We start from the raw sequence: 23,783 nt of genomic DNA, 5'->3' as shown, positions 1-23,783 counted from the left end.
GTCCGCATCTCGCGTGAGAGTGCACACACTGCACCCGAGTCCCCTAGGCCTCCTAGAAGTAATCTAACGATTCCCTAGTCAAGTCCTAGCGATTCCAAAAGCTATTAGTACTGTACTTACCTGCTAGGAATTTCGCATTCCACTTTCAGAGTATATGGTTTTCCGTGCCCCTCGGGCATTTGTATATACTGTGCTAACTTAAGTATTTTTGTAAGAGTTTTGGTTTGTGCTTAGTACCCTGTCCTCATAAAGAGTACAGGGCTGTTGTGATCTTTAAATAAATAACTGTTTATTTTCATAACACTTGTGTGGTGTCCTTTCACTTGGTATTCAAGGGGTATATGTGTGGTAAACAGCTGGCTTAACACGCCCTCTCGAGTCTTTAGCCTTAGACTGCTCGTATCCACGCTACTAGGATAGCTGGTCTATAAGGTTGACTTACAACCAATCATCAATAAGGGTTGCTGGACTGATACATAGTGTTCACTAGAATAGTGAGCACTGCATATCAGGCCACCTTCTCACATTGGTGAGCAGCGGTTGGGATTTGAGCTTGCTGTTGTTTTACCACACGTATCCTAAGAATATCTTGTTGAAAGATCACATAAGTACTGTTAGGTACATATAACTAAAGCTTAGAATACTCTGAGTTCTACTGAACCAGCTGTTGTAGCTCCTCAAGGCTTAGCACACCTTGGCTGCAACTCTAGCAAGGGACCAGTAGGTAACACATAGTGTAGGTAGGTGCATCACTTACACCACACTAGAAGCAGTATGTCGGTCACAGGAGGAAACACTGAGTCTCCCCTTGTGTCAGTTGACCCTCCACAGGTCATCCCTTCAAAATATACTGCTCTTAGCTTCCATGAGATGAGACAGGTGTGTACTCTCAGGAAACTAAAACAGGGGTCTAACCCCACCACTTCCTTTCTGATTGGTCTCCTAGAGGCTTATGATGCCAGTAGGGCTGGTAACCCAGACCCTTCTAATCCAGAAGGAAGTATGCCCTCCTTACAGGGTCCCTTTGATATCCATCCCCTCCATGAGGCAGATGATGCTGAGGAGGAGGATGAGTTGTCTGGGGATGAGGCAGATAAGGGACAGGTAGAAGTCAATAGACTAACCAGGTCCAACTTAAGCAGACATGAGCTTGGTACTGGGGGACCCCTGGGCCCACTCTCAGGTCAGCTTAACATTGGGAATGGACGAGTTAGGTCTCTATCAAGAGGCTCTAACAGATCCTTTCGAACCAATGGCTCTCTCAACTCTTCTCACAGAGGAATGTCTTCCCCTAAGAGGAGAGTGTATGAAGCTGAAGAAAGGGCAGTCAAACTGAGGATTGAAAGGGAAGAACTTGCCCTGGCCAAAGAGAGACTTGCCCTTGCTAGAGAGCAAGAATTATGTGGGCTAGTTCCCACTGGTGGCAGCAATAAACCTAGCAATAGGGAAAGGAGTTTTGATACAAAGCACCTGAATAAGATAGTGCCCCCCTTTAAAGAAGGGGATGACATCCACAAATGGATTACTGCTTTGGAGAGAGCCTGCACTGTGCAGGGTGTTCCCCAAAGTAAGTGGGCAGCTATCTTGTGGCTCTCCTTTGATGGTAAAGGTAGAGATAAGCTCCTCACCACAAGGGTGGAGGATGCTAACAATTACCAAGTCTTGAAAAATGTACTGGTTGATGGGTTTGGTTTAACCACTGAACAATACAGGATGCTGTTCAGAGACACCCAGAAAACTCAGTCTCAAGATTGGACTGACTTTGTTGATTGTGCCACTAAGGCTTTTGAAGGCTGGCTACTGGGTAGTAAGGTTACTGATTTTAAAGGATTGTATAATCTAATTATGAGGGAGCAAATCTTAAATAATTGTCAGAACCAGCTATTACATCAGCACCTGGTAGACTCTGAGTTGACCTCTCCACAGGAATTGGGTAAGAGGGCAGACAAATGGGTCAGAACCAGGGTTAGGCCTAAAAACCAGGGTGGTGACCAGAAAAAGGAATCAACCAAGCCTCAAGAGAAGGGTGGGGATAAATCCACAGAGAAGACTTCCCAAGGGCCCCAAAATTCCAACAAGGGTGGTGGGTCCCAGAACACTCCTTCAGAACAGAAGAGACCTTATTGCCATACCTGTAAACAGGTGGGTCATTACAAAAGTGATGCCAGTTGCCCTAAAAATGGTAATAAGGGAAATACACCCCCAGGTAATACTCCTAAACCTCCTGTTACCACTAGTGGTAATCCCCCAGGTGGTGGGAGTGCCCCCAAGAATGTGGTGGGCATTACTCTGGGCCAACAGGAAGACTATGGCTTAGCCAGGTTCCCTGACCACACTCTTGTCTGTGAGACTGGCATGGGGTTTGCCAACTTCACTACTGGACCCCACATTTTGGGCAAGTATAGACAAGAAGTTTTAGTGAATGGTCAGAAAGTTGAGGCATTCAGAGACACCGGGGCCAGCCTCACCATGGTGAGTGACCATCTGGTCCCCTCTGCTCAACTGACCCCTGGTTTTACTTATCAGGTGACAGACATTCATGGAGTGAAGAGAAGGCATCCCATGGCAGTAGTCAAGCTCAGTTGGGGTAATGTCACAGGGCCCATGAGAGTGGCAGTGACAGATAACCTACCTGTAGATTGCTTACTGGGGAATGACCTGGAACTCTCAGCATGGGCTGAGGTGGAACAAGAAACACATTCCAGAATGATAGGCCTATCCAGACAGGTTAGTGGGGCAGTAATAGCTACAGCCCCAGTCCAAGCACCATTCCTCCCTGAAAAGGTTGGAAGGGCAGTGGTAGCCACTGCCCAGGCTCAGACAGACTTTTCAGAACAGGATAGGAGGGCTGTGACAGTCACAGCCCAAACACAGACTGAGTGCCCTCCTGAAAAGGTTGGCAAGGTTGAAATGGTCTCAGCCTCTACTCAGACAGATAGTGAGGTTGTGAAGCCTGAAACAATGGATCACTCCACTCAAACAGAGAGCATTGAGGAGGAAGAAGAGTCTTCCCCCTCCCAGACACTAGGTGAGAGCCAGCCTCCTCAGGGAACTGACTCTACCCCTGTTGAAGGAACTGCCCCAGAGGTAGTCAGGCCTAGCCTGGCAGAGCCCCTGATGGCAGGGGACCCTTCCCAGGTGGGACCCAGTCTGGAGCAGGTAACCTGCACCTCTCTACCCTGCCTCAGTCAGCCCAGGGCTGAAGAGATCAGGGAGGCCAGTGGTGGACCCCAAAGGGCCCCCTGTCCAAAAGAACCCCTTAATCAACAGATTAGGATCACTGAAGCTAGTAAACCTAGCCAAGTGAAAATAAGTCAGACTCCTGAGGGATCCCCCTTAAAAGTAGTTAGGGAACTCCCACAGCTGGACACTGTTGGGCACAGCCAAACATGGGGCCTAAAAACCCCAGACCTGACCTGTCCCTCCAGTAAGCCAAACAGAGGGACTCAGCCTCCAGCTTTAGGTAGCCAGAGGCTGACCCTGAGAGCTCAGTGCATCTCAGCTAAAGAAAGAAAGGCACACATGATGAATGGTGATTGGAGGAAGTTGAGCCCAAAGGTAGAGGAGCCTCACTTCAGCACTCCATCCCAGCATCAGCCTTCTTCTTTCCCAAGACACACCAGAGACAGAGATTCCCTATGGTGGAGACCCTCAGATACCCTTAGGGTGAGGGGTTGCCTAGTGGACCATGACACAGGGGGAAACCAAGCCAGAGCTGGTACTTCCTTATATGGCCACTTAGGTAATAGAGGCTTACCTGGACAAGGATAGCCTTATCTCCTTTCGTTTGGGGGGGGGTTGTGTAGGAAGGTACATCCTGACTATGGTTGCCCCCAACTTTTTGCCCTGTGTTTTAGCTGGTTTTGGACATAGTCGACCTGGGACCCTGCCAATCAGGACCCCAGGCCTACTGCTCTCTCTTTAAAATGGATTCCATGTACCCTAGGTACATTTCCAATTGGTACTGGGCCACCCTATCAGACCCTGTAACTCAGGGCATGGGTGTACCCAGGGCTGCCAGGGGCTGCAGCATGTATTATGCCACCCCTGGTTGGCCTCTTAAATTTGACACAACTGGCTGCATGACAGCTGGGGCAAAGTCGTGTAATCACCCTTTGCTGTAGGTGTAGTATACCTATACCTAACCCTAAAATGGACACACAGATTCCTATCAGTCACTCCTATGGCAGGCCTTGACAATCCTGAAGGCAGAGTGCTTGGAATCGTGTGAGATGGTGCTCTGGCATGAGCTGAGCCTGTCTGCAGCTTGCGGAATCAAGTCCTAATAGCTGTTCCATGATAACGCATACCATATACTCTTAAGTGCATTATAATCCTCGCGGTTAAATGCTAACTTTGGTATTGCTTTATCAAAACATGTCGAGTAAGGTGTCATACGAATTGGAATACTAACCCCTCGCCAATTCTGGCGACGGGGTTAGCATTCCACCCTTCTAGAGGGACACGACATGTATGTAACTGTGAACCCCGGTTAAAGTTAACTGAAGCCTCAGCTCCACAAAATGGATGCTGCCACCACAGACACGAGTCTGACCCCCTGCAGCTGGGAGTCCTTCCAGTGAGGGGAGCCTGGACAAAGGGTTTCCTGTCAGGGGCGGTGCTAGCACCGTCCCAGACATGGTTTTGTGTATCCTGGGTAGGCAGGGCTTTACAGGAAGGTGACTGCTGAGTGGCACCCCGGTGCTCACTACGCATAGGCCGGTCTGAACCAGTTCCAGGGGCACACCAGCCCCTGGCCTGGGGAAGTCCGGCATGGCTGAGGGGTGTAACCACCCCCCCACCTAGTCCCACCCATAGGCAGGACCTAGTCACCGGGTCAGCCCCCTTTTTTAGTATAAAGATAGGAGCGGGCCCCCTGTTCAAATTAGATCATCTTTGGAATCAAGATACTACTTTCTTCGAAAGGACTTCACGATTTCTTCTTCAAGATTCTCCCTTGTGGCTAAGGAGTAGTCACCCTGCATCAAGCGGGCACCATCCTAAAGAACACTGCGGTCTGCTGCAAGTCCTTCATCACGAATCCGACGACCCAGCTCGACGAGACCCGGCTTCCCTGGCACCTCTGACCTCTACTCACCTCTACAGCCAAGCTGAGAACCGTGAGTGCGACGAGACCTCGAGGGACCGACGATCGCCAAGACTGCACGACATCTTTACTGCAAGCCCACCGTGTCCTCCACTGGTGAGTGCTTTGGGGTCCGAGAAGCCCCGACCCTGCGCAGCTCCAGCACCCAAGGTCAGCCTCCCTGCATCACCACGATCTGCGTGGGGCCCTTCTGCTGTTTGCTGTGCACCGCGTTGCGCAGCCGGCTGGCTTGTGGCCCTCTGAACGACGCCCGACGACATCTCTTCTGCTGGTCTGGTTGCTCCAGGCTGGCCCTTGCCTCCTTGTTCAAGAGAGGCACCCCGGACCCTCCTGGTCCACTCCAGACGCCATTTTAGGTCCACCGCGTGGGCTTGAATTTGCCAAGGCTTTGTTGCCCAATCCTGGGTCCAGCGACGCCGACAGCTTCCAACTTCGTGGGACAGCTCGATCCTCCATCCTGGTCGCCGACAACGCCTCCTGGTCCGCGAGATCTTCGAGCTACAGCGTCACCCACTCACCTTGTCGAGGTGGCTACCATCCGGTGCCCTCCTGGTGCCCATTGACTACTGGCTAGTAGTCTCGAACTTGGTCCCCTCTGCTTTCAGGTGTCATCTATCTTCGAGATCCAGGCTTGGATCCAACTGAACTTTCTTCACTGGTCACCGGCCAGCATCTTTTCTTCCGGCTCCTGGTCCGTCTACGAGGATTCCCGACGTCTTTTCAGACCTATGCAGCTGCAGCCCCTGGGCTAGGTAACTTCGGCATTTCGGTGCCCCAGCATAGCCTCACTATCCAAGGGTCAGAATCTACTTTCGTTTTCTCCCTACCAGGTCGGGTTCGCCCGAGAACACTAACTTTCTAATTCCTAGTTACCATAGACTTTTGTCCGCATCTCGCGTGAGAGTGCACACACTGCACCCGAGTCCCCTAGGCCTCCTAGAAGTAATCTAACGATTCCCTAGTCAAGTCCTAGCGATTCCAAAAGCTATTAGTACTGTACTTACCTGCTAGGAATTTCGCATTCCACTTTCAGAGTATATGGTTTTCCGTGCCCCTCGGGCATTTGTATATACTGTGCTAACTTAAGTATTTTTGTAAGAGTTTTGGTTTGTGCTTAGTACCCTGTCCTCATAAAGAGTACAGGGCTGTTGTGATCTTTAAATAAATAACTGTTTATTTTCATACCACTTGTGTGGTGTCCTTTCACTTGGTATTCAAGGGGTATATGTGTGGTAAACAGCTGGCTTAACACGCCCTCTCGAGTCTTTAGCCTTAGACTGCTCGTATCCACGCTACTAGGATAGCTGGTCTATAAGGTTGACTTACAACCAATCATCAATAAGGGTTGCTGGACTGATACATAGTGTTCACTAGAATAGTGAGCACTGCATATCAGGCCACCTTCTCACACCGGGTACAACAATCTTCAACATCATTAATGTCTGTTTATTTCTCTCTAGTTCCCAGGAGGTCCCTCGTAAGGAACCATTTCTGTGCGATACTATACAGGTCGTATAACGGAGTCCTCTTATTTGAGAGGATTCCAGCAATCATATGAGCACCAAGGTCCTGACGAATTGCCCTTATGGCAAGAAACATGTCGACCGCATTCACATCAAGGGTTGAATAAGGATTGGTCCCATTGCCCATCACTCCTTAATACCCCTTTATTTTTAATAAAGCAGTGAGCCTGACTATTAAAACAATTCCTAATGGACTCGACTGACTTTTTTTAGACACACACACCCCCACGCTCACTATTGCACTTTTTTAGGCCCCTCACACACACACACCCGTTGGCTCGGAATAAAAGATCTCCGCCAAAGTGCAGCTCCCCCTGCTGCCCGACGGGCATTGCACCGCCAGCCTGCCGCAGGAGCAGGATACCGATGATGACGCTGGACGGCCATCGGCTGGGACAACAGTTGTTATCCTGCCGGTAACCTGTGTGAGGTATCCTTATATTCTGAAAAGGGTCTACACCATGCACTTACCCCTTTATAATCAGTGAGAGAAAAGACAAACTGAGCTAAACCACTGGCTCCCACTGGGGAACTCTGTACAATACTCTTTGTTTACCAATATCCATGGGCTGCCAGGAGAGGTGTCCCCGGCCGAACTGATGATCTGATTAGAGACCATCAGATCCTCATTGAGAACCTCCTGAAAGTCCTCACGCATGTCTCTAGCCAGGAGTTCCACGAACTGTTGAAGAGACTCTCACAAGGAGCGGTCATACCGGCCCAAGAGGGCAGTCGAGCTCGCTGCCTTCATTGAAGTGGCTGCAGTGATGCAGACTTTTCTCCCCACAGAATCAAGTCTACGGCTTTCCTTGTCCGGTGGAACTGTGGTCGAAGGGGCCATAGCGTGCTGCTTCTTCGGCACCACCACTATGACTGAATCTGGAGGGGGATCCACCCGATGAAATGCAGGATCAGAGTCCGGGGGCCTGTGTTTCTTCTAAAGTCTCGAGGGTGCCGTCTTCACTGAGGCAGGCATCAGGAACAACTCCATCGCTGGTTCCTTCAAACCGGGTACCAAAGGAAGCAGAGAGCGAGAGAGTTGCTTCCGCTGTAATGTCTCAAAGATCACAGACGTGGTAGGGGCAGGCACGGACAGTGCAATACCCAGTTTTGCCGCTCCCCTTACCAGAACCTCCTGAAACGTGGTAATGTCATCAACAGGTGACACCCTCGGAGGTGGGGAATCCGACAAGTTTGTCGAGTATCTTCCTCCACTAGAGGACTCCATGTCCCTAGTGTACCTGGAACGTGACAGCTCATGACGATGACGACAACGATAGCCGGTAGAAGACCGGTGCCGGCTGCGAGAACGATGTCTCGCCGGAAATGAGACCATGGCCTTCTGGGCACCGCCGGGATTACCGGCACAGGTGGAGCCACCGGCGGCCAAGGAAGCGGCTGAGGTGGAGGAGGCGGTGGTGGAGGCATCAGTGAGCGTGGAGGAGGAGGAGGAGGAGGAGAAGGCGTCCTAGGTCGCAGCGGCGACTGAGGAGCGGCCACAGGTGGAGCTGGTTCCGGTGACCTTGTTGGAGAATAGGTCCTGGAATACTCAGAGTCCGAGGTATGAATCACCCTCCTCCGCTTGCGGGCAGGCCTCGAAGAAGAAGCTCTGGAAGCAGTGCCCCTTGATGGCGAACGTCAATGCCATTGTGACCTTGAACTCGCAGACGTGGAGATGCTGACCACAGAGGATGACAGGCTTCTCGACGACGAGCTCCGATGGCTCCTCAATGTCGACTTTCTCCTCGACGTCGATTTTCTCCTCAACATCGACTATCTTCTTGTCGACGGCGACCTGCGCGTCGACATCGAATGGCAGTGTCGCCTCGACGGCGAGCGCTGATGTCTCCTGGACTCCAATCAACCGCAATGATGTGTTGACGTCGTCTGTGATGTCCTCGACGTCGACCTCGTCCGAGGTCTCGACGTCCTTCGCCTCGACATTGATCTTCGACGTTGTTTAGACTCAGAGCCCTAGGTCGACGGGGAGCATATCGTTGTCATACCTGGTTTCGACAGCGACGTCCTCAACGTCGACCAGGACCGGTGTAGTTTCTGAGCCTTCTTTCGACTGGGGAGCCCCCCAGAGGCCGACGCAAGGGCTGTGGAAGAGGAGAGACTCTCTCCATGCCCAGATGTCCCACCTGCAGCCTGTTGTCTTCTCTGCTCTAGGCCTTGAAGACGAATCTCCTCTCTGTCACGCATGGTCCTTCTGGGGAATGATTTGCAGATGACACAGGAGTCAGGAACATGAGATGAAGGAAGACAGAGTATACAAACCCTGTGAGAGTCCGACTTGGCCTTCTTCCTGCCACATTCTGGGCACTTGTCAAAAAAAGATGGCCTTTTGACAAGAAAAAAGCGGCTTAACTTCCCCAAAAAGACAGCAAAAGGAAGGTAAAGGCCTCAGACGTCGAGTGAAACACTCAAACTATCAAAAAAGCAAAAAAAAATTGAAGATATACCACTAAAGGTAGAGCTTTTTCACTTCAGGATGAAGTACTGGCCAGTGTAGCCTTGTTAATTTCAGGCTGCATTATTTGTCTTTGATTTTCTCTTAAGTGTCTATGCAGGATTGCAGAAGAGGTCAACTTAAGAGACTATTTTGATTGCTCCGGGGTCCACGCACATGGGCGGGACTATTCACATGATTATGACTATACACATAGATCCCCTACTACAGAAGCAAGTAACTTGAGATCGAGCACCAGGAAGGAATTTTCAGGATCAATCAGGCAGCAGCGTTTTGAATAATTGGAAGACGCTTAAAAGGAAAGGAAGGGAGTCCGAGATACAGATTATTGGAGTAGTCTAGTTAAGAAGTGATCAAGGCATGTACAATGGTTTTCTGCTGTTTCAAGTCACTCCTGTTTACTCCTCCCTCACACAAGCATTCCTGCTTGCCCTCTTTATTGCTCCTTCCTCTGGCTCTTCTGTTTGTCCCCTCCCCAGGCTGCCCATGGTGCTCCACACCCCAAATACTCCCACTTGAGCGTTTCCCAGCCAGCCAAGTGTTTCCTGCGTGTGTCCTTCCCCTAGCACTCTCACATGCCCACAGTACTAAACGCAGTTTCTCCTCAGGTTGCCCAAGACACTCACTCTCTCTCCCGGGGAGTGCCTATGGGGGAGACATATCCCCAAACTTGTCATGTGAAGGAGAGGCAGCCCAGAGCACCAGTGAAGAAAAAAGTCTCAGGACCACATTTAAAACCATTTCCTTTTGAGACTCACAATTTGCGAGTCGCAAAAGGAAATGTACCATTGTGTCCCAGACACATTTTGCAATTCCCACTGGGATCGCAAATGACCTTCTTCATTAATACTCATGGTACAGTAATAAAAGGTCCCAGCGTGGAACCATCGAAGAACAAAAAGAAAGGAAACTTGCAAGTTTAAGAAAAGGAGTTAAAAGAAAGTAATTGAGATTCAATGTTAATCAATCACATAGAATCAATAGACAATATATGGTTCACAATTTAATTCAGTCACAGGTAGGTTCAATAATTTACAAAGGACCAAAAAGCAACAGTGCCCCGGGGAGGGAAAGGGATAGTGCAAGGAAATGTGTGGGTTGGAGGGATAGATAGTGAAATAATACTGGTCAGTGGGACCCAATTTTCAACAATAATTGCAATACGTGTTGGCTTATAAATTCAGCCACACTAAGTACATAAATATTATACAACATTGATACATAAGCCTCCAAAAATAACCATTTAAGTTATTAGAGCAATATGGTTTGTTCGTGGGCAAAAAACAAGAAAGATACTCGACGTTTCGACCCCTCTAATTCTAGGTAGCGGTGTAACCTTAGACTAGGGTCTTCATCAGGACAAACGCGGAAGGGTCAGGGAACCGTGATTAAAAAGTCAGACTTCATGGTGGATATGGGCCAAAGGCTCCAAGCGAGACGGTGATATACAGACTGTTTTTGATCTAGTGGAGTAATTTCAGGATAACATCAAATGAATAACGCCGCCAGGAACTGGTCGGCACAAAACAAAACAGAGTGCATCCAATTGTGATGCAATCTTTTAGCAAGGAACAGGGTTACCGCCTGATAAGGTCGGGACTCACGTTCAGAGCGCCGGAAAAGGCCGCAAAGAAGTCGGTCACGTTGGGACCGACTTTAGTGCGGGAACAATCTTCAAGATTGCCTGTTGTAGGTAACTCCACCACTACTACCTGTGACCCTTTGTGTGCCCCACCCCCATTAAAACAATTCTAGAGATGCCATTGCCCCTCCCCAATCCACTTGAGAGCAGATGAGGCAGAAGCAGCCCACAAATGGCATTGGGTTGGAAACAAAAGATAGCCAGGAGATCCAACAGAAGGTAAGCATGTAAAAGAAAAAAGCGTGTGTGTTTTCTTGTGTACCCAGGAGGAGTTTGTTTGTGTATGGGCAAGGAGGCTCTAGGAATGTTATGCGCCCACTGCGTTCCCTGCCCAAATAGTGGTCCTAGCACAATTATGGTAATTCTTGGCATCTTGTGGGTATCCATGGGACAAAGCCCACTGACCACTCCTGATAACTTGCTGGCCCTAGCAGAAAGAAGATAATTCTTTGCAACTTGTAGGTCTCCATGAGACGATGTCTATCGTCCACCCCTTGGTATGTGCTAGCCCTGGCACAATGATCGTAATTCTTGGCAACTTGTGGGCATCTATGGAGAGATGCACATTGCCCACCCTTGGTAAATTACTGGCGCCCACATCATTATGGAAATTCTTGGCAACTTGTTGGCAGCCACGTATTATTAACACTTTATTCAAAATATTAATGTTACATCATGTCATAAGGATTCATTACGAAGTATTTGATACTACTGATACATCGAGATATACAGAAAACAACATGCATTTACGCCAGGCATCAATTCAATGATCATTATCTTCACCTGTACGATTAGATGTATAATTGTGGGTCTAACATAACTTGGTAAACTTAGGATAATGGTGTGATTCCTCCTGTCCCCACACAACAGACATGCTGTTACCTCATCAGGTCACATTTTCTGCCACCACGTCAATTCTACCCATTGTGCTTATATTATAATGTTCTGCCCTGAGCAGGCGTTCTTTCAACAGTTTCAATGAAATATCGTGGTCCAGCTGCTCGGTGTATTGTGCCCAACTAGAAATCTATCATTTCACTACAATACGCTGTATCTCGAAGCGTGTCTATGTTTGGGTGGGTGGCCACTAATCCATTTTACATCTACTGTAAGTTTAGCAAGTAATAGAGCCATAGACCCAAAGTTTCTGCAAACATTCATGACTCCTGTTACCTAACCCAGGAGAGCTATCACTGGGTCACAGGTTAAAGACTCTCTTGTCAATACTTCAATGGTCTCAAAGACCATCTCCTAGTACCACCTCCATGAAATGTCTAAGAAATCTTCATCACTAGTGTGGCATCTTCAACAGGTTTTCACTGCATCTTTAGTGTATTTAGCTTTAAGTGTAGGTGTGACATATGTTCCACCTGGAAACTTGAAATAAATCAATGTATGCCAGTCATTGAATGTCATGCGCTCCAGTTGCATATCAGAATTCCCAAACCCTTACCATGAGTGCAGGACAATATCTGTTTGAGACAGATTTCTGATCCAAGGTTTGGTTTAATGAACACTGTCCACTCATGGGCAAAATATTGTCCACCCATGGGTAATTGCTGACCCTTGCATTATGCTAGTATTTCTTCCTGACATATTGTGCCATCCAGGACACCCATGCCCTAACTCTGACCCCTGCTTTATGAGGACCAATGACCTATTGTGTGCATACAATGCATAATGCGGACCTTGGCTCAATGGTATTACTTCCTGTCATATAGTGGACAGCCATGGTATGATAGTGCTGAGAAACAATTTCAAATACATTAAATTTAAAGAAGAATTAGCGGAGAGATACAAATGAATTTGTAAGGCACATACACTAGGATACATGCTTAGCCATTACTCACGCCGATTGTGTGACATAATGCCGCGGTATTTCTCCCCGCAGGGAATCACAACGCGGTTGTTACAACGACCGCGTTGTGATTCCGCATACTATTACTCCGCAAGTCGGAAGAACGACTTGCGGAGGGAGGGCGCTGGATGTTGGAATAGTGTAATTTACTATTCCAACTCCAGTCAGTGCGGACACTAGGGAAGGTGTTGAATTTAAAATACAACACCTCCCCCCCACCTCCCTCCGCAAGTTGTTGTTCCGGCTTGCGGAGTAATTGTATGCGGAATCACAACGCGGTCCTTGTAACAAACGCATTGTGATTCCCTGTGGGGAGAAAAATTCCTGGTAAACGTTGTTTATCCTCACGCCACAACCTACCTGTGGTATTGTAGGGAGGGTTGGGCAAAGCAAAAACGACTGTATTTGTTGAGGCTTTTTAAATTGGAAATGGAACCTCACACATCTATTATTCGCCTAGCATCAGATCTGTTTGGTATTAACTGAGATGAGGACCAACTCAAAACGATCCAAGATTACATATTCGTGTGCCCAACCTATATACAAAAAATAGTCTGCTTTGCTAGAATTAAGGTACATTGTCCGGCCATAAACATTACTGCCATTAGTGAGAAATATTTTTTGTGTCAGAATTTTTTTTAAAGAACATTTTGAACAATGGAAAATCAAATGGGCAAGAAGTAGTCATGAACATTTGGTAGTTACCTTGTAAAGAAAAGAGAAAAGAATGGTGTTTCAATTCATATTAAGCATATGCTTGAAATTAATAATGATAGTCTGACAAGACGGAAATATCTAGCTTTGTTGCACATTTTTGGAATTTCTCAAGCTATGGTCTGCGAGAGGTTTAAAATTGATCATTAGTATCGAGCCTTTCGGTTTTTTTCAGAGATCAAAAGGACTAGATCCTTAATGTAGGAATGTATAATTAGGAGCAGTAGGCTTAACTATCGAACTGTCAAATATTTTTTTTTTCTCCTCATTTCTGAATTTAATCTGAATATATGAATGGAAAGCTCAAAATAGAGGTGCAGAAATCCATACAGGTATCATGGATGGAAAAAATATTAAATTACACTTCAAGCAACTAAATCTGAAAAGACCATTAGTCAAGGAAAGGTATGAATGATATTTCACAAACAAATAAATCTGTGTGGGTAATTCCAAAACCATGACCCATAACAAAAAGCAACACTGAAAATTCTGGGGTGAAACTGGGATCAATATGGTCAAAATTATATGATCTAAAAAAATTAAAAAATGTTTTAAAATGTATTTGTTTACATTGAAACTTAAGCTATTGAAAAAAATAGGAAAAACAAAACGTATTTTATAGTTTGAATAAAATGCTGTATCTTAAGAGTTCCAGAATATCCTGGTATATTCAAAAGCTTAAGCTCTACTCATGCCTCTGCATAATGCTATAAACATTGATTTAAACACACAAAACTTTTCTGGGTATTTCAGGAATTCAGGAAAGTTGTGTTTAGGACCCTGACATACATGTGATTCTGAATGGTAAAATGTATGTATCTCAATTTGAACTTGCAGAACACAATTCAGCATGTCATATTTAAAATCAGTTGGTCTCCTTTTAAAATATCTGAACTAGTTTTATAATGACAAATTTACTGTCTGGTAAGACTTTGGGAATGTAAAGTTGCTAAAAATCACTTTGGTTAATGATCTGACTATTCCAAGAACTGTATCAGGCTAGTATCAATTCTACTCCTGATTTAGCTAAATTTTATACACCTCGGTATCACGGATTTCGTGCAAAAAAGGACATTTCAAAATCCTGGGATTCTAAAAAATAATTAAATGTGGGTGACTGGATTTCACTGCTTTAGCAGCTAAGGGTAAATCAGTGGTTACTAGATGGAAAGTTCTAGACATTTTTTTTAAAAACTATCTGGTGTAGTTTTCATGAAACATTTTTGAACTTGCGAGGAAACTGCTCTTCACGCGTGATCATTTCAGATGTATAGTTCTGCACTGTCTTCATCTTCTCATAATGTCTTTCCTTCTTTCTTTGGTTTCTTATTAAGATACCTCTATTGTGTAATGGCAATATTAATGACCATAAGGTTATTATTCTATTGTTATATTAACATACACCTGATGACTCTTTTTTTGTACTATGCGTAAGGCAAGCATGGTAGGTGACTGACTGGTGAAACCCACAACCCTTTCAGAGTCTCCAACCTCTTTGGAAATGTTCTCTCGGTTCATCTTCCTCTATGATCCATCTACCTACAAGTCTATTCCATACAGAATTAGCCGGCACATTGAAGTGTGATCGATTTTCGAGCAATTCTAATGTTTGAAACAATTTCAACATGAAAATTGATAGGTTATAGGCTGAACTGATTGTAAGAAACTGCAGTTAAGAGAATGGCCCACAAACCTTCATCAAGTGCTCTGTTGACAGCAGCACAGAATGCCCAGAAGCCACTGTAAGTTTTCCCCTTGTAGGTTACCAAACACTTGTGGTCATTATTTTCAGCCCAGAAGGAAAAGTTGAGCGTGTCTGTCAAAAACACCCAGTTGACGGCATCTTCGTCAGTTGCTCGTGGGTTCAGCTCATGAAGGGCTTTCCAGCCGGCAACAGAAAACTGATTCTTGCAGACTTTATCCAACAGTGTTTCTGCAAATGACTTCACTCCATTGTGATCAATAAAGACATCTTTGCTATTTTCTGCAATGAATTTTCCAGATTCTCTTGGAGACAGTGTTTTTGCCATTTTCTTCTAAATATCTGGGGAGGAAAAAAAATCAATAGTTAGAAAACTGCTTCCTAATATTTTCAAGAAGCACTTTAGTTAATACACTCTTTAGGTTGTGACCTATATATAAAGAGAAACTTTGGATACATAGACAATGCGGGGAGAACTTGAGGGCTGGGTGTTGGACAGACTAAAGATATATATGAAAATGTTCATTAAATTATACAGTGTTATCATGCCCTTAAAGCTCTCAGCTATACAAGGAAGCCATAGCTGGAGCAATGGGTTTCTTCAGGAAAAGATAGGTATTTGCCATGAAAGCAGTTGCAGCAGGTGCAAGGAAAGGAGAGTGGGTCTGCTTCAGTAAGACTTTTTCTTGTACATCATGCCTCAGAGCACTGTTTTTCTTCGAGCATCTGTGCATTTGCGCATACAGGTCTCCCAAATGTACACATCTTCAAATATCATACCGAGTAAGACCTTCTGAAACATGACATTAATTTAAGAAAATTAAACAATGATAGGAGTGGGAAGAGTGGCACAACAACCTCTGAAAACTTAGTAAGAACCCCGCAAACAAATCACTTTTTTGGCACACATTCCAGGTTTAAACCCCAAAGCGGATTACAAGTCAGGAACAAACTGTACCTGATGAAAGACTTTGCACTTATGATATGCCACAGATAAAACATGCAAAACATGGATTCAAAGTGCTCTCAATTTTGGATTATGCACCACAGAAAAAATTCATGCACATACTGCAAACAATTCCCCATTCTGGAGACTGCAAGTCAATCAATCAATAAAAAACTTTATTTCGGTTTAGTTTGCAAACCATAAAAGTACAATATACAGCATCCATAGTTCATTTAAAAGAAAACAGAAAAAGTCATTATCAAGATACAATGGTACAAAATTAGCAGCAATTTATCTCAATACATAATATAATAAAATATATAAATACAGAAGAATATTTGATAAAGTTCATTAACAGTCCAAGCATTTTCTGTACTTTAGAGTTGATTTCAGGAATTCTAATACAAAGAGAATGCTGTCGCTATGTAATAATTGTAGATACATCATGGCGGGTCAGATCTGATTAAAATTAAGTTTCTTTAAAAGAGGTACCAGATAGCGCTTGCGGGGAAATTCATAAAATTTACATAAAAACATAAAATGCAGCATGTCCTGCGGAGACTTTCCGTCGCAGCCGCAGGGAGCTGCTTCTTTATTAAAAACAGTTCTTTGTGGTCTAACAAGCAGATAGTAAAACTGGTTCATTCGAAATCTAGTTAATAAAAATTTCTCATAAGATGTCAGTGAGCCCATTAAATAAGGTCCAATAAATGGGGTTGTTTTTAACATAACATATGTTCTGACACTCGATTTCTGAACCTCTGTGGTTTCCCTCAATGTTCTCCTTTCCATGAGGAATGCCGTTTTCATTGCCTCCACGTCCTTCTTGGAGATACAATCAGGGGTTTCAAATAGCTCAACCCGACCTAGGCTCAAGAAACGCGTCTTTAAGTATTTCAACCAAGGTATAGCCAATGAATTATCCCTAAAGAGACAATCTTTTAGAATCATATGCATCAAGGGGATGTCTGGATTTAACCATAGTTTTAGCCAGCAAGTCAGTGGGCGCAGTAAAAAAGTATCACTGACATATTGGACCCCTAGTTCTTCATGAACAGCTAAATTGGATGTACCTTGCGGGAGACACAGTAAACGCTTTAAAAAGATATTCTCCACTATCTGAAGCTGCTCTCCCCGTGTGTACCCCCAAATTTCGCTACCAAATATTGCTGTAGCCACAGACTTAGCATTATATAATTGCAACATTGCATCAGTAGGCTTATTCCCCAATTTAGATGCGAAGTAAAAAATTGAAGCATTCACTCTTGCAACATCCCCCTTCTTTTTCAGAACATGCGGGCCCCAGTTTAATCTGTTATCAAAGAGGACTCCGAGATAGGAGAATGTGTACCACCCACATTAATTTGGAAGTTCCGTCTTGGCGGCTTGCCTACTTGCATGATATAAGATTTAGAGTTTTTTATTGTTAGGTCTCTATCTGTCATAAAGGACTCAAAAGCAGTTAAAAGAGCTTGTAGGCCTTTTTCGGTCCTTGATACAAGGACCGCGTCGTCCGCGTATAATAGGACCGGAATACCCCGACGACCAACTCTGGGGCAATCAGCCCCCACCTCTTGTAAAGCGCTATCTAGATCATTGATATAAAAATTAAACAAAAAGGGAGCCAAAATACATCCTTGTCGGACTCCCCTTTTGATGTTAAAATACTTGATCACACTCAGATCCTAAGAAAATCTTACATTAGCTCTGGTAGATCTATGCAGATCTTCTAGGAAGTTCACAATGCCAGCATCAACCCCCTTTGCCCTCATGGACCGCCACAGCTTCTGCCTGTTTACACAGTCAAAAGCTGAGGACAGGTCCATGAAGGCAAGATGGATGGTCCCCTTTCATGCCACTGTATATTTACTTACTATTAAAAAGAGCTTAAGGCATTGAGTAGTCGTAGAGCGTCCCCTACAGAACCCATACTGTGAGTCAGACATGATGTTATTGTCTTCAACCCAAGTAATGAGTCTCAGCAGGAGAACCCTTACCAGAACTTTCACCATCGAGTCTAAAAGCGATATGGGTCTGTAGCAGTGCGGACTACTTTTATCCCCTTTTTTAAAAACAGGTTCAATAGTGGAGACTCCCCAAGACTGTGGGCATCCACTCTGTACCGCAGCATTAAAAACAGATTCATGGATTGGAGCCCAGAAGGAGGGATCAGACTTATATAAGTCTGGGGGATTCCATCTGGTCCTGGTGCTTTACCGGCTGTTAGACCAAGAATTCCTTCAATTATCTCCCCCCTACCAATTGTGATTTTATTGCTGTTAGAGTCAGGTGTCAGACTATCATGCTCTTCCAGGGGGCAGTCATACATATGCTCAAAATGAGCCTCCCAATCCTCCTTAGCTATATGACATTCAAGCCTATCTCCTGACTCCAGGACAAACAAACAAACAAATCACTTTTTTGGCACGCATTCCAGGTTTAAACCCCAAAGCGGATTACAAGTCAGGAACAAACTGTACCTGATGAAAGACTTTGCACTTATGATATGCCACAGATAAAACATGCAAAACATGGATTCAAAGTGCTCTCAATTTTGGTGCAAGTCATTATCTGGTGCAAATTGCCCATTGTCTAATTATTACACCTTGCATCTATAATCTGCGAAGTCCAGGTAATGAGGGTCTTAACTGTGGATTTCCCTGGATACCCAAAATAATGTGTTCAGGGAAGCTTTGGGGGTTGTTCAGCTTTAGGGGGAAGTATATATATGCGCAATGTATGTGCCTCTCTAGACCAGTATTTCTATTCCAAATGGAAAGGTCAATGGCCTCATGCAACCTTGGCTTATGATGAGGATCAGGCAAGCTTGATAACAGAGTACAAGGTCATAGTAAAAGCTACTGGTGCCACGAAATGGAATGATCAGAAACAGTAATGAAACTTTGGTAAGATATCGTTTTAATTAATGAGGATCTTCCAATCAGAAAGAACAGCAATTATATCCATTATTTTTTGGTTCAATTAATTGATTGCAACATCATAATTTGAGGTTCTCGTGGCATTGAGGTTACAGGTATTTCACCGAGTCTTGATGCTATTTTTTATTCATAAAGTTTTATATAGCGCAAACTTGATCCCAAAGGATTCAGAGCACTTTACAATTTGAGGCAAAGGTAACAAATCAATGGCATAATTACCATCTTCATTCCAGCCAACCCCCACCAGCCCGGCACCAGCAAAGCCGAGAATCCCATGCTGAAATCCACGTCCACACAAGTCCAGACGTCTCAAAAATGGCCCCAACCTCTCCTAATCTACCCATTTCATTGCCAAGACAAATGCACCCCACTGCCTGCAGGCAACAGAGTGGGACAACCCAATTCACTGACTAACTACGTCATACCTAGTGCAGTTAATATTCAAACAGGAGCTTTCACTGGCGGGCCTCATTTCTGCCAAAAGTGATGTAAATTTACTACTGGTTTACAGATATTCAGCACAATATAATTATCAAATAGATTAAATATGGTCCAGTGAGAATAAAAGTAGATACACTCATCAGAATGTTTCCTGTGGACAAGGACATTCAATAGCTTTACAGCCAGTGGTGAAGTTGGGAGGGTTGGGGATTCAAGGGTGGGGTTGGGGGGCGATGAGCAAAGGACACTTTGTGCTATTAATTTAAATGGTGACATGCAATGAGAATCCATTGCTGTATACAGTAACAAGAGGGTTGGTGTAAATTTGCAAAATTAATAACAAAGTATGCTATTGGATTTTTTTCTCTACATAAAGGCACCCAAATTGCAGATGTATTAGTCGGCCTCTATTTTGGAAAGGCCAAATTATCACATCCAAAAATATCTGTTTATCACTATTACTCCACTCGGACCAAGCCACTGCTTTACTGCAACTGAATGGGTGCACTGGTGTGCTTTCATAACTTCTGTTTCTGACTGTGGTCAGGTAGATATGTTTGATTATACCAAATCTGCCATTTCCAATGAAGCTTGAGTGCATCTGGACATCTAACAAAGTGTTAAATATGTATAGCAATACCTTTTTTTCCAGTAGCATCAGGCTGAAACTCTCTATCCAGGGAAGCTGCCAGAAACATATTTGGGCCGGATTTGCAAATGATAACAAATGCACCTCTAAACAAAGTCCATAGACGTTTCTCTATATTTCCTATGTATTTTTCTATGTGCTGAAGAGCCAAATGTGTCTTCTCCAATGCCCCTAAAATCGAGTCAACAAGTATTTCACTCAAAGACACCAATTGCTCTGCTGCCTCTCTCAGTTGGGGAGTCTACATAATTAGGTTTGATTTGATTTTTGTCATAGAGTCATGCATATTTAGCACCTTTAACTTGGTCGTATTACCACAATGGCACTGGTACACACCCATCTCATTCACTGGTGCCAGTGGTGCCTAGGTTCTCTCCAGTTTCCTTAACTATGTGCAGTAAACACATGAGGGAGAAGAGATCCCGTCTAAAGAACACGCTAGTACCGTGGTGAGTTGGTCGCTTGTATCTTTTAAATATTTCATGAAAGCAATGAAAGATACGCATGAAAAACAAATAACATGTAAATAAATGTTTTTGTGAATATTTCCGTTAGACCAGTTGCATTGCTGGAATCTGAATATCAAAACACATGACTAGTTAAGTGACATTTTCCTTCTTCTACTTCTAAAGGAGCTTGTCCCCTAATGTTTTGACTATAAGAATACTTGGTGTAGGCGTATTTCCTGTTGACTGCACTAACTCCACAAATTCTTGGTTAAGTGGCGTATGAAGGATACTGTCCGGTAATAAAAGAGGGTGTTACAGCTTGCTAGTGTTATCACACCCATGTAGTTCTGAGCAAAGTGCTGTAATGCTGTAACTGAGCACTGTGTTATAGTGCTGAAATTGTAATGTATTTGAATATGCTTGCGCTACTGACGCAGTCCTCGAGGTCGTCATCTCGTTCGGATCTCAGGATTCGATAGCTCTTGTTGGCAGTGAACCTGAGATGCGAGGAGGTACGACAGAGGATAGCGGGCTCTATACATTTTGGAATAAAGGAAGCAGGGCATAAGTCTTAACAAGCATTTTCAATGCAATGGTTTCGCCTTTGGAAAAGTTTGAGCTATTGGCATTGTTAATGACAAAATTTTTATTTATGTGTTGGTTTTTAAAACAGATAAATACACACCCAGAGCCACACACACACCCAGAGCAACACACACACCCAGAGCCACACACACACCCAGAGCCACACACACACACACCCAGAGCCACACACACCCAGAGCCACACACACCCAGAGCCACACACACACCCACCCAGAGCCACACACACACCCACCCAGAGCCACACACACCCACCCAGAGCCACACACACACTCAGCAGAGCAAGCACAGCGAGGGGGCAGGGAACTAAAAGTAAAATACTAAAAATAAAATATTCCATGGCGCAATTAAAGTTACCATCAACCAGTCACTGGTTAATGACTGTAAAAACATCATCATCACCTATATACCGAAGGGAGGAGTAAAGAACCTCAGGATTCCACAAACAATTTTGCTGCACCTCTTCAGTGGGTGATTAGGAATGCAGAAATGGGAAAGAGACCTTCAAGCATTGGTACCAAAAATCTTGCTAAATTAGAGGCTTTGTACTATCTCAAATCATAAAGACCTGCATGCTCGGGGCTAAAGTTACTTGTTCATTTAGACATACCTTATCTTTTCTGAAACCATACTTTACAAACCTTTTGTGGTAGTGCATTTCTGACATGGGTTGCCCATTAAGGAAGTACAAGGCTTTTAAGAGGATGTCTTGCCCAGCTGTGCAAGTCACAGATGTCTTCGGAGACACTAAGCTTGTCAAAGATGTAACTGGTGGCAGGCAAGTTTCCACCTGTTGTATGCCTTAAGAGTGGCTGTGTCCCCCTAAGTGCTGGGCTTTAAAGTCATTGATATCAGCCAACATCAAAGTGGGCACTAAATTGCAGATGTGCATATTAGAGATGCAATTTTTCAGGAAAAGTAGTCACCTCCATGCAGTCTGCTATCCATTAGAAATCCTGCAGTTTGGTGTTTGGAACTAAAGTTGAAGAAATCTAATTGGCAGCCATCATTAGCAGCCACTGCTGGACTGCAATTTAAGATTATGGTTGTAATTTTGTGTTATTTATTTGTTATGTTTATCAACAACGTCCTGGTGTATTGCAATAAGGCCACATATGCGGATATGCACCAGAGCCCCAAGACATTTGCTTTCTTCCTTGAAACAATTAGCATCCCCAAAGGCACTCTATACGATGCCAGCACGTTCACTACTGCCACTGACTGCACTGAGAATACCAAGCCAGGCTGTGAACAATCAAAGCAAGGGAGCCAGTTTCCAGCAAAGTAGTGGTCCGTACCGCCTAGAAAATGTTTCCATTTGCCCTTTCCAGATTTTAAAAGTTAGGTAATTCCTCAACAGATTTCCCCATAGAATTGGAACTTCAACTGGCGCATGCCTGGCTACCGCTCTGCAGAGGCCATGGATAGGATGAGCACGTAGTAAGAGCACATTTAAGACAGTGACTGGCCCTGTCAGAATCTCGCGCTGCCTCCAGCCTCCCCCCAGAGCGCGCAGTGCTGATGTCATGAACACTAATCCACTCCTGAGTTCAAACCCACACTCAAAGAAACTCACTCACCGTATGCGCTCGCATGAAAAACATAACCTCTGAAACAAAACGCCTGGGAGAAGACACGGTTACGAGAAAGGCAACATATGCCACACACCATGAAGTTAAAGGGCGAAATGTAACAGAGAACGCATCACTGATTCCAATTACCCAAATAATTCTTGCATACGTTGTCAACAAAGAAATATTGTCTCTGCCTGTAAAGTTAAGCAATTGAAAGACAGGGTCAGTTTCAAAGTCTGTTTTAAAATACAGCCGATGCTAACTACCCGCCGCATATAAATCCCCGACTCACACACAGGCACACTCTCTTTCTCGTTACTCCTCATCTCGCATCTCATGCTGCCATAAGAGACAGACAATTAGTGTTGTGTAAACAGCGTCAGTCTTGCACTGTTTACACAAAACTAACGGGCTGTCGAAAAGCAGCGGTGTGTGTGTGTTTGTCAGGGGGAGGATTGTGAAAGGAATCCCAGTCCCCATGCCGGCGAGCCCCACCGCCACACACTGGTACAAATTAACCACTGAATCTACCTCAGGGGAGCACTTGATGATGCGCCTCTGAGGAACACTGAGTGGCGTGCCTCGTGGCGTGCCTCATGGCAGCACCTGGTGCTGTACATCAAGGCACTGGATGATGTTGTTCAGGGACATGGGTTGTAGATATTAGCGGCTCTGTGATTTGCAGTGAGGGACAGGGTGAAGTCAGAAGTTGTATGAACACATGTGCAATGTAGCACACACTTCGATGTGCTGTAGTCAGGCACACAGGGTGTTATCATAGAGGGCTCAAATTCACCGCATTCTGTACTACAGGCACACGGACAGCGGGAGGGGGGCGGGCAGGCACACGGACAGCAGGAGGCACACGGACAGCGGGAGGGGGGCGGGCAGGCACACGGACAGCGGGAGGGGAACGGGGACACAAACAGCGGGAGGGGGGGGGGCAGGAACGGGAAGACGGACAGCGGGAGGGTGGTGCGGGAACGAACGGGCACACGGAAAGCACTCACCTGGACCTGGACTTCCTCCGGCGGCGGTCGGCCGCGGAATGACGAAAAGAAACCTCGACGACCCAAAAAATAAAACCCGCCCACCGCCGCATGACGTACTAAAAGGGGCAGGATGGGAAAAACATTGCCGGAACGCCCACAAATCGCCTCGGTG

The 23,783-nt window shown here is 45.2% G+C and overlaps 1 protein-coding gene across 3 annotated transcripts in view; it reads right to left on the bottom strand.

Annotated features, from left to right (window-relative positions):
* Nucleotides 1–23,783, bottom strand: part of LOC147730424 (queuosine 5'-phosphate N-glycosylase/hydrolase-like) — a 200,336-nt gene that overhangs the window by 95,099 nt on the left and 81,454 nt on the right. For all 3 annotated transcript variants that reach the window (XM_086955233.1, XM_086955231.1, XM_086955232.1), the window contains one exon: nucleotides 15,011–15,361. In XM_086955233.1, coding sequence (XP_086811359.1) covers nucleotides 15,011–15,347 — 337 coding nt within the window. In that variant the 5' untranslated portion in view covers nucleotides 15,348–15,361. The remainder of the gene's footprint in view (nucleotides 1–15,010; nucleotides 15,362–23,783) is intronic.

This window comes from Lissotriton vulgaris, chromosome 2_1 (genome assembly GCF_964263255.1).
Source record: "Lissotriton vulgaris chromosome 2_1, aLisVul1.2, whole genome shotgun sequence".
NCBI lineage: Eukaryota > Metazoa > Chordata > Amphibia > Caudata > Salamandridae > Lissotriton > Lissotriton vulgaris.
This window is presented reverse-complemented; position numbering and strand designations above follow the sequence as displayed.